The sequence below is a fragment of the Lutzomyia longipalpis genome, chromosome 2, assembly GCF_024334085.1.
Source record: "Lutzomyia longipalpis isolate SR_M1_2022 chromosome 2, ASM2433408v1".
Classification (NCBI taxonomy): Eukaryota; Metazoa; Arthropoda; class Insecta; order Diptera; family Psychodidae; genus Lutzomyia; species Lutzomyia longipalpis.
Window position 1 is genome coordinate 440,065 of NC_074708.1, and position 11,967 is coordinate 452,031.

The following is an 11,967-nucleotide window of genomic DNA, read 5'->3' on the forward strand; positions in this document are numbered from 1 at the left end:
CACACAATCGATAGGGAAGGTGAAATGACTCATTGAACAATTCACGTTCTCAACAACCGAGACATTTTATCTATTATTAATTGAGAGTGAAGTAAATTAAGAAAAGAGAGGAATGAGAAGACTTCTTCTCTCAATTCCACCCCACACATTGGAAAAACATCTTGTTCACGTACTACACATGATAGTCATTGAACGTAAAATATGATCATCTTGATTTTATAAGCTTTACGAGTGCGATGAGACGCAAAGAGAATGGCGCGCGAGGAGTCCACAAGAAGAAGGAGAGAAAAAATGTGCGAGGAAAAAAAAAAAAGAAAAGTAACTCAATTTCTTATCGGAAATAAATATGTAGCATATACAATTGTGTGTATATATGTATGTGTATAATGTACATAGCACACAATGGCATGAAAAAAAAATGTACCCACAACATATGATGCGAGGGCGGGGGTGGAAAACACAGCAAAAAAAAAAAAGCATAAACCCTTCGATTTTGTTAGCCCCCGTATTTCTTCTCCTAATATTTGTTGCCATACGTAGTGATGATGATTGTGGGGGAGTGGGTGGTGAGATTCGCGCCGGTACAACACACGCTACGGAAAGCTAACACTGGATCCTCACACGACAGTAGTGTGCTAGCAGTCGAGCGCGCCAAGTTGGGTTTGAGTGCTCCACACACACGGAACTTTTCTCTTCTGCCCAAAAGCTAAAAAAAAATTAATAAAATAAAATAATTTGTACGCAACAAAATTCCCAAAAAACTCCTCGAAATCGTCTCCGTTAGAGAGGAGTCCCAAAAGAATTTTGTTCGCAATATAATTTTGTATTATTTATAGAAAAGAAACATTTGGGCCATCATCCGCGGAAAATATTTGGTGCTCGCACGCATATTAATCCAGAAGTGTGGTGTCACCGTAAAATGATTATCGCGTAGCATCGTTTCTCGTATAAACTTTAAGGTACCAACCATACCATCTATCTACACTCATAATATAAAAGTGAGGCATTGGAGTATTTTTTTATCGTGCAAGATAAGAATAAGGCGGTTGTTGAGTTTGCTTTTTTTTTTGTATTGAAGAAATTCTCAAGAAAAAAATCATCATATTACATACACTTTAATAACCCCACCGTGAACCATTCTGTGCCCTTTTGTAATATAGAGAAAGAGGGAGCGAGAGAAATTATAATAGAGAAAAATTATTTTTTCTATACAAATACCAAATTGCTCGACTTTGCGTTTTTTGTTGTTGTTACTTCACGTTGCTCTCTCACTTGAAAAGTTGATAAGATTTTGTATAAATACAATCATCCATAGGAATTGACTCAAGGTAGCAAACAATTCAATTGCCATACACTCCACAATTTGAATATTAAACAGGTGTGTGTTTGAATCATGTACATTGTATGTATACCTATCTTTCTATGTACATAGAAGTTTACTATACCTATTATATTGCATATTTTATGTATCCCATTTTTTTTCTTTTCTCTACACCCACACGTCTTTTTCTAACGCACATTTCTTTAGATTTATTTTAGAAATAATTCAACGAAAAAAAAAAGCTTTAATGATAAGCTCTGTTTGTGTATCAAATTATATAATTTATTTTTGTCCACTGAGTGGTAATGTTATGCTTTTGAACTTTACGTGAATGATAATGTAGGTAACTACATAATATTACTTGTAACCCTTTGATATTTTATTAAAGTTCGATTTTTTTATGTAGAATAACTAAAATATATAGAGATATTTTGACATAGAACGAAATATTAAATCAGTTAGTTTTAGTCTCTCTAATTAATTTGATTTTTTAACCAATGAGCTTCTGTTTTTTCTTTGATTCATTTGATCCGTTAAAATTTCTTTGACTATTTTATACATGATTTATTCTTAACTAAAGTCTTGAGTGATTTTATTTTCAATGAAAATGCTTAACTTTCTTACCAGAACAATATCCTTTTCAATATCGACAATTCAATTAGATTCACCTCCCTTCTGCATATCTACTGATTTATAAATAATTCAGTGTGAAAGTGAATTTTCCCATTAAATTTCTTGAAGTTTTCTCAATTTTCTTCATCTAGAGAATTTATATTTTATCATTTCACTTAATGGAACCAGAAGTTTTTTATTCATTGAAAGAGAGAGAGAGAGAGAGAGAGGGAGAAATCAAGCTATGAAGAAAAAAAGCAAACCAATGATGAGAGTGCATCAAAGAACTGCAAGAGATGATGCAAATTACTAGAGCGTGAAATAGAGATTTTACTCTTGTTATTTTATAGTTTAAAATATGTACATATATATGTTGGGGGTGTGGGAAAAATTTCTCTAGTGTTTTCCTCTTATTTTCCTGTTCCCTATGGCACCTTCTACCTCTTACTACCAATAATTATCGCGTATTATTGAACCCAAGAATAAATATTTTTATTTTATTGGAAATATCTCTTAAAATTTCCGAGTTATTATTTAGAAAATAAATCTATAGAGTGGCGCATAAGTTAATGCATCATTTAAGGCTGCTTTACATGCAAAATCATGCATTAACTTATGCGCCACCTAGTATTAAATTCTGTTATTTTATGCTGACAAAATAATCGCATAAGTGTTATGCTGAAAAAAGTACTTTGACACGAATTTTGCAAATATGATTATTTTTTCTCTCTCTGCAAAATGTGCTTGGGGTTTGAATTTAAAGTTTTATCGCTAAAGGGTTTCATCAATATTCTTTCACTCCTAATTAAATTAGTGCAATGAGTTGAGCACTTTTGTGGATTGAAAGACGCTCAAATGCTTGTTTTTAGTGCCACAAATGTGAGCAAAGAATATTTTACTTCACATGTAAAGAGTTTGCAAAAATTAGAGAGGTTACAGTGAAAATGATTTAATTAAACTTTCTTATAAGTTACTCCGAAATCATGCAACTTCCTATATAGTTTTAAGTTAAATATTTAAGCTTTAATTAGGTTAAAAATAAAATCAACTGAATATTTAATTTATCCAAAAAGCCACAAAGACGTTAATAATTCTGTGTTTTGCATTAGGAAAATTGAAAAATATTCCTTCAGTGTGAGGAAAACTTTAAATTCAAATCTATCAATCCCATGAGCATGATGATATGTGTTAGAGTACCTACAAGTTGACAAAATCAATTTTTTTTAAATTAATTTTTATGACATTATTGGAGACATTTATTCAATTTTTCCATCAAAAATCATATTTTATTTAGAATCCATTTTGAATTCCTTTTTAGGCTACATATATGTAGGTAACCCAATACAGCAGTACTACACATAACGTATTCTTGAGTCAATATTGGGACATTTTTGCTATGCTGAAAATGGGAAAATTAAATTAAACCGTCCGTGATAAAGAAATAAATAATTATGTCTTTGTTTTTCATAAGGAATATTCTAAAATATTCTGAAGTAATTGAATAATTAGAAAGTATTATAAATCAATAAATAATTTTGCAAATAAATTATTTTCCACCCATATGTTGATACAATATGCGCCCAAAGAATGTAATAAAGTATTTAATAGACCTTTTCTCATAGAGAAGAAGAAAAGAGAACCAAATTGTCATAAAATATCAAAAGTTTGTCATATTATTGTTTTTACATACAGAATGTGGTTTGTGTGGCTTTTAGAACTTTTCTCATTCCATCATTCTCCTTCCTCCGGAGTAAATCACATAAATATGGCATAAATATAGAGCTAATATTGTGGAGTATAATGTGTGGTGTAGGTGTAGGTATAAAGAGAGAGAAAGTTGGTAAATTTATGCTTTTATTCTTTACAGGATGCGTTTCACCCTGAAATTAATGGCTTATAGATCGTAGTTAAATTAGTTTTCGTGTTAATTACTTTTTTCGTTTGCTTATTTTCTTTTCCACAAAACTCACCCCCAACCCCATGGCCCCCCATCACACCCTCACTGTATGTTTAATTTTTTTTCTCCTTCTTCAAAATATATCATTTACCCCACTGTTACTTCATTCATCATTACATTATGTAAATAATGTATACCATACATATTTTATTCATGTATTAACTTTTATTACGATTTCTTCTCACCTCAACAAAATTGTAATGTAGAAGATACAAGCATTATGTATATGGTGATATGTATATTAAAGTCACACATTGGGAGGAAATTTTATTTTTGGAAAATTGCGCCTTTCAAGCTGCTATGAAGGGGGGGGGGGGGAGAGAGGAGGGGTCGGGGGATTCATATGCGATTCCTATTCATTCAGCCATACAACCTATACAAAAGCGAACAACATTTTCCCAAGTATGATACGAAAAATTACATTTTCCTTTTCATAATACTTTTGTGAATAAAATTTCATTTTCCCTGCACTCTCTTCTTCTTTCATTCCTTCACTGTATAGAAAGACTGATAGGGAGAGAGAGAGAGAGCGATATATTGAATGAGGGGGAGTAGTGAATTAATTTTCCAGATTACTTGTGCTTTCCATATTTTCACAATTGAATCATCAACGATGCAATTTCAAAAATTAATTTAACTCTCATTTTATCTTTTTCTCGCATTTTGAAGGGAATTATTTGAATATCATTAAATTGATCTGCATACACCTATACCTTTCAATGCTTAAGAATCCTATTGGAATGTGAGAAAAGAAGGATTATTTTAGCTCAAGTCAGAGGGCAGGAAGTTTTCAATAATTTTTGAGACTTCTTTCTTTTCTATTGATTAATCAAAAATCATTTGACCAACAGCAATGATAAATTTAGAATATTTCTTCTAGACACTGAATTTTCTTTCTGTGACTGTGTGACATAAAATGAGAAACTAAACTCCGTAAAATACTCAATAAATCAAAAACTATGAATAATTTTCAATACTTTCCATACAAAGGGGGCCAATCAGTGCAATCCTACGACCTTCTTTGTATTTTTGTCACACAGAAGAATGAAAAATAATTTATCACGTGAACAGTACATAACCCCTTCATGACCTAAGAAACATTAAAAATTATTTGACTGAATTTTTTTTTTTTTTTCAAAAAACCTTTTTATTGATTTTAAATGTTCCTAATCTGATGAAGATGATGAAAAAATTAAAAAAAAAAAAACAACAGTCTGATCATCCATTGACATGAAAGGGTTAAAAAAAACATCACAAATAAGCCCGTTCTCACAATAAGTGCTTTCCAAAGTTCTATTAAGGATTAATAAAATCCTTGGAGACCAAGAGATTTCTCATTATGAGACAGCAAACACAATTGAGAAGACAAAGCTGTAAAAGAAGGATTTCAAAATAAAACAAATCTTAGATTAAAAATCAATATTAATTAGAAAACTTTGTCTCCTATAAAGTAAGAATGATTTTGCAAGTCAGATGAGTGAAGCAATTAGTGTAATTAACTGTTTTAGAATAACTTTTGTACAACAAGCACTTTTTAATCTTTATAATACATAAATGTAATTTAATGCAAATTTAATGCAAATTTAAGCTTTAGTCGCTGCTTTGCATTAACCTCCCCATTTTTTTTATGATTGTGCAGAAAAAATCGGGGGGATGAGTATGAGAGCATATCTGCGGTAAAGTTAGTTGTCAGCTTGTGGGGATAAGCTCCTGAAGAATTCATAAAAATGTTGATGACATTGTTGGAAGTGTCGGCAAATACACTGTAGTACCTATATACTGACTACAACACATATAGGGTTTTCTTTTGGTGGAAAAAAGTAAGAAAGAGGGTGAAACAACCCTATGCAAAATGTTTATGCCCCAATGAAAATGCGAGAAAGAGGGAAAACTAATTAGAAAGAGTGCAAAGGAAAATTGGTTTGAGCGCGAGAGAGATACTTTAATATATTCTTAATTTGAGTACATAATACAGTGGAGTGTCGAAGTGTAACCCTAATGAGGAGTGCAATTTGACAAAGATCTTTGTCTGAAACTTTTCGCAAAGGAATAATTCTTTTTTTTCTCTCTTCTTAGAATCTTCTTTTTGGTTTTTTTTTTATAAATTAAGAAATCAGAAAAAGTCTAAAAATAATCCTTTAATTTCTGTTTTGAAAAAACTTCCTTGCTGATCATCATAATTTTTCACAAAGACTCTCTCTTATAAGATGTTGTGTGAGCCCACACTGTATCTATATATATATATGTATATATGAAGGGATATAAGGGTTGGAACGGCATATAAACTCAAGTTGTTCCACTGAAAGCTCTCCACTCTTTTTTTTCTCCATATTCTCCATTAAACAGTTCAGTCTGTGACTATGTATGTACATAGCACAGCATATGTATGATACTTTTTGGGAGAAAGCAGTAAAATGCATACACTTACTGCCCCTTCGTGAGGAGAATGAGAGAGAGAGGAGAGAGGAGAGAGTGGTGGAAAATTGAGAAAAGTGTGTAGGGAGAGAGAAAAGCCTGGGAGATGTGGCAAAAAGAGAGCGGCCACTACCCTAAGCAATAAAGATTATTGATCGGAATGTATCGCGCATGTGTCATAATTCTCCACATTTGGTATTTTCTCAAGAGAAAGGGGTATCCATTGCGAAGAATGAGATACATTTTTTTCTTTAAAGATTTATCAACAAAAAAAATTCATGTCATATTAATAAAATTCAAATTTCCTTCTCTTCTCTTTTCAGATCTCTATCGGGAGAATTTTGAGATTATTTTTTTTCTCATTTCTTTTTGGGAACTATCCAGACCTTAGAAGCAATATATCAGGCAAGTTTTGTTCAAGATATATACATCTGTATGAAAAAAAATTCTCTTTGAGTATTATTTGGATACGGAAAAGGGGGATTTCTGTTGGATGCGTTGGGCAATTGTTGAATGATATTGAGCAAAAGTGCGGGAGAGAATTTTCCGCATGCGTCTAATCGGCATCTCTCACTTTATGATTTATTCTCCCTAGAATGGATCCCAGTGTTCTTTCGACCATGGACAGAGAAGCATTGAAGAAACAGATTGAAAATATGAAATATCAAGCTTCAATGGAACGATGGCCCCTATCAAAAAGTATAGCAGCGTAAGTATTCCCCCCGATTGTGTCCCATTTAACATCAAAGTGCCCAAAAGTACTGCAAATGTGTGAAAATTGTGCAAAAAAAAGAAGAAAAAAACGGTGTGCAAAACGCTTCAGACGGTCACACAGGCGAAAAGGGTGTGTGTGAAAGCTTTGGTAGGGAGGACGTAGAGTGAAAAAAAAAAAGTTTTTATCATAAGGAGTGGTTAAATTGCGGAAAATGCGAAAAACAGTGTGAAAAATCATGAAGAATGTGCAAAAATAATATATTTGTGACCTATTTTGTACAAATTATCTTCTTGCTAAATATTTCCCTTCGCTCCATTCTCTTGGCTCAATAACCCCTCCAGTCGCTACATACAAATGGAAAATTGCTTGCAAAATTTTTTTTCTCTTGTCTCCACCCTAATTTTTCTCATTTTTCCCTTTGTCACTCAACACCACCGAGCTCGATTAAATGTGAGTGTCAATGGTAATAGAGAATGGGGCACATACCAGAAAACTTATTTCATTTTGAGAAAGGTGTGTAAAATGAGAGAGAAAAAATTTACAAAGGGAAAAAACTCATATTTAAATAACATTGTAATCTTTCCCAGTCCACCCACAAGTTATACCGCAATCTCTTCATATATGTACGCACTTTACCCCTCTTTTGTATTGCAAATATACATATAAGAGAGACGTGTGGCTTACGCACAAATTTATAAAAGGGAGCGTCATTTTTTTTTCACAAAAAGAAAGAACTTCTTTCCTTGCAATTATCCCCAATTTACATTTCACTGGTAAATTAAGAAATAATTGTGATTAATTTAAAAAGGAAAATTCCCTCTTCTCTCTACTAAAGAACTTTTGTATCTATCTATCACGCTCTCTCACACTGATTTTCCTTGTTTCTTCTCTCCCAGTGCTATAGTCAAATGCGGCGCGTTATATACAAATTCGACAGTGAGGCGTGATAATTGACAAAATCGGGAAAATCATTTACCTATCTCTTCTCTATATTGCGCTAGATTTGTATATCTACTAAGCCAACATATATACATTGTATAGCAGACATGTAACAATACATAATATGCATGGATTCAAATTGCGTGAAACGACCTCCATTGCGGCAAATTTCACCTAGACCACTATCACTTAGCGATAAAGCCACACAGCCTCAATTATTCCCTCATCATTAGCACATGAGATTATATACCTTTCACGCATTTAGAAAATAATTGTATGAATTTGTATGTTTCCATTTGTGCATGAAGAAACGGAAGCCATTTCCGGAAAATGCTGGTAAAATTTATTTGATTGATTTCCCATTTTATAATCAATTCTTTTCCCGAATGAAATTAATTTAATTTCCTCCATCCTCTTTTGCCCACCTTTAAATTTTTTTTTCTTCTTCTTTTTAGTAAGGAGCATTTAGGGGGGATTAGTGCAAATATTTGACATATTTTACATTTTATTTTTAGTTTCTAATTTTAAGATAATTCTTTTGATACCTATAAATTTTTAAGGAACTTTAAATAAACTCAATAATCCCAAAAATAGGAAAGCAATCCAAATAATTCTAAATGAGATGAATATTTCTAATTATTTCAACAGTATAGTCACAATGTCGTCTATATAGAACACAAGAGCGACTTTTTAATTACATCCTCCAATCTAAATAAGAGTGGAATTTAGCATTGAGGGTGTAGAGAGATAAGTTACTCTATTGCCTGGAAAATGAGAAGAATTTTGCATAAAAATCATACAACGTGCTTTCCCTTAAATTAAATTGGATTTCACCACTTGAAATCTCATTGTTGGATTATATTATGCCGATGTGAAGAGGATACAAGAGGAAATAATATGATACGTGAGTTTTAGCGCCTTCATAGAATACATGCAGGGATAATTAAATTTTCCTCAATAACTATATATAGTACTTGTATGAAATTATGTACAAGAGATCCCATACCATAAGCTCTCTAGTCTCCATGCTACAACTTAAAGATTTATGTAGAGAAAATTTGAAGAAAAAAAAACCGAGAGCTTGCGGTTATTTAATAGAGAGAGAAAAAGCTCTTGAAATTTAAATAATATATAATTAATTGAATTATATTTTTCCCTGGGCTAAATTTGAAATGTGAGTAATCTAATTAGTACACAACCAATCAAAGGATTTGCCTTCATCGCATTTCATCGATTAATACCATAAATTACGGTCCTTTATCCACAGCTTCGCCTATCATGGAGTAAATCCCTCGGAAATTAAGAGCTCCGATGAGTTTTTACGGTTTTCACTCAACTTTTATATATATGTACATACGTACATGTATGTATATAGCAGCATAGTCATGAAAGAATAGAATAATCCTAAAATTAAATTCACTCACGTTGACTTATTTTAATTTAACACGACTACATCTGGTTGTAACTATTACTTCATTAAATTACATTTTTTACGTCATTACTTACTCAATGATATACCTATAGTTGAAAAGTAAATTCCTAAATATATGTAATGCAAAGCTAAGCAATTAAGATTCAATATTGCCAGAGGGAATCAATATTATATACCTATATAAGAGGTATAGGCCTCGTGATATACTTCATGAACATTTTCACGTGGAAATTGGAATTATAATTGAAAACCTCTAATACCGGGTTAATGGTGTATTTTTGGGCAATTTGAGAGTTTGCAAAATACATACGTGTGTGTGAAGAAGGGATTTTGCGTGTGATTACTAAATGAATTATTAATTCCTTTTATTTTGCAGGATGAGAGAATATGTGGAAGAAAACGAAAAAAATGATCCACTCATTCATGCCCCGGATAAGAAGAACAATCCATGGGCAGAGAAGGGTAAATGTGTCATCATGTAATTAATTGTAAGGATTTTTTTTTTCGGATAACCATCATCAACAATTCAACCGGCGATTTCTTCGTTCACGTTTTATCGATATAATAGTAAAGAAAGAAAACCCAGAAGGATAACAACAATCCTTCGTAGGAGTTTAATAAAAAAATTGAAAATTAGTGAAATACTGTAAGAAAAAAAAATATGAAGAAAACAACGTGCGGCAATTACATTTATAATTATAAAAGAAATAATGAGAAAGAGAAATAAAATGTGTAATATTCACATAATATTGCACATTAATCCATTAACTTTGAATTTATTTGAAATTTGAGGATAAAACAATAATTATTTTAAATCTCTTTTTTAAAGAAGAAATTTCATTTGGACTTCCTTTGCCGAAATTTAATTAAAAGTATCCGCATGTAAATTCTTTTATACCTGAAATTTATGCTTATTCAGTAAAAGAAAAAACATAAAATGGAAGAATGTTTTATAGCATTTGTACTTTGTACGATATCAATACCATGTATAACTAACTAAATTTGACAAAAAAAACTATTCATTCATTTAAAAAGAAAAAAAGAAATTAAAGTAAATCAAGACCAAAACTAACAGGTTACTCCGAGTCTATCAATTTCACATTATTAAGTGAGTAAAGAAAAAAAGAAAGAATTAAAATAGCGAAAAAAATTGATATAAGGTGTTTTTTTATTGAGGAAGTTAAACAATTAATAAATACATAAAATTATAAGTAATTTATTTATAAAGAAAAAAAACATTAAAATGAAATGTATTATATATTAAAAATATCTTTCCACCTTCTACTAATATACATATAAGTTATGTAAAACATGACTCCTATATTCTTCAAATATAAGTTTATGGTTTTCTTCGTTTTTTCTAATCTCTTTCTAAAACAGTTGAAAAAAAATCAGAATATATTTTAAGAGGCCAAATTAGTCCGTGGTTAAAACAAAATAACAACAAAAAAGTTTTTAAAAAATCAGCTGAATTTAAACAAATTTTAGATAAAATAGAATTGAATCAAACTTAATAAATCTATGCCCTAAAAGTAAGTAAATTCCTATTGTACTTACCCAATTTGATGTGTTTTTAATTTAAACAACAATAGAATTGGTACATAATAACAAAAAAATGTAATTACATCAAGCATTTAATTTCTTTTTTTCGTGTTCTGTGGAGGAAATAAAAATAAAAGTAACGGATGAAAGAATCTTGCATTAATCTTTAGAATTTTAACTAATAGAAAAAAAATGAATTAAATAAAAAAATATAATAATTCAATAATATAATAAAATGGTGTTTATGAAACAAAGTAAATTTCATCAAAAAAAAGAAGAAGAAATATGATAATCGTAATAAAAAAAATATTTAGATAGTATCTTTTCTTTATTGAATGAATTCTTGGTGTATGACAATTTCAAGAGGATATTAGAACAAATTATTATTTTGTATTTAACCAAATGAGGTATATTTTGTCTGCTTTTGAAAATATCTCTATGAAATTTACCTTTCTCTCAAATCTAAAAAAAAAATCTATTTTTATTTATTTAAATAATGAGATTTACATTGTTGGAAAAACAACATTAATAAAAAAAACTCTTCAAATAAAACTCCTCATTCATTTTCTGCAAAAAATTCTCTTTCCATTCAAAATTAAAAAAGAAAATTAAATAAAAACAATACTAAAAAAAAAGTCCAAATTAAATAAAAATCAAGATCTGCATCAATAAATAATTTTCTTTGTAATATAAAAGAAGAAAAAAAACTAATTTCTCGTTTGATGTTAGTTTTGCAAGGAAAATGTATTGTCAAATATTTATTTTGTCACACTGAGAGATGAAATAATTTCTGTATGACTTAGAATCGATTTAAAATACATATTGATAAAAAAAATATATTTGATTTTTATATTTTTTCATTTATCTTCTGTTGACTTTTTCCCTTTTTTCGCGTGTTTTCCTTTTCCAATTAATTAATAAGGGAGACTGGGACACAGGAGTGATAAGGAGCATATGAACATATACTTAATTCAATTTAACTTTGCACCGAGGCTGCATCAGATTGACAAGTAAAATTGGGTGTGATTTAATCG

The 11,967-nt window shown here is 30.5% G+C and overlaps 2 protein-coding genes across 4 annotated transcripts in view; one reads left to right on the forward strand and one right to left on the reverse strand.

Annotated features, from left to right (window-relative positions):
• Positions 1-11,967, reverse strand: part of LOC129788401 (N-acetylgalactosaminyltransferase 7) — a 783,634-nt gene that overhangs the window by 162,505 nt on the left and 609,162 nt on the right. The gene's annotated exons all lie outside the window — the stretch shown is intronic.
• Positions 627-11,770, forward strand: LOC129788468 (guanine nucleotide-binding protein subunit gamma-e). Of its 3 annotated transcripts, none has more exons than XM_055824574.1 (4): positions 627-998; positions 6,629-6,710; positions 6,901-7,014; positions 9,768-11,770. In XM_055824574.1, exons 3-4 carry the CDS (start codon positions 6,902-6,904, stop codon positions 9,871-9,873), a joined length of 219 nt encoding a protein of 72 aa, XP_055680549.1. In that variant the 5' UTR covers positions 627-998; positions 6,629-6,710; position 6,901; the 3' UTR covers positions 9,874-11,770. The 3 variants fall into 3 exon arrangements, with proteins under 3 accessions (XP_055680549.1, XP_055680547.1, XP_055680550.1); XM_055824572.1 differs by having other exon boundaries at positions 628-959; XM_055824575.1 differs by lacking the exon at positions 627-998 and adding an exon at positions 1,022-1,378.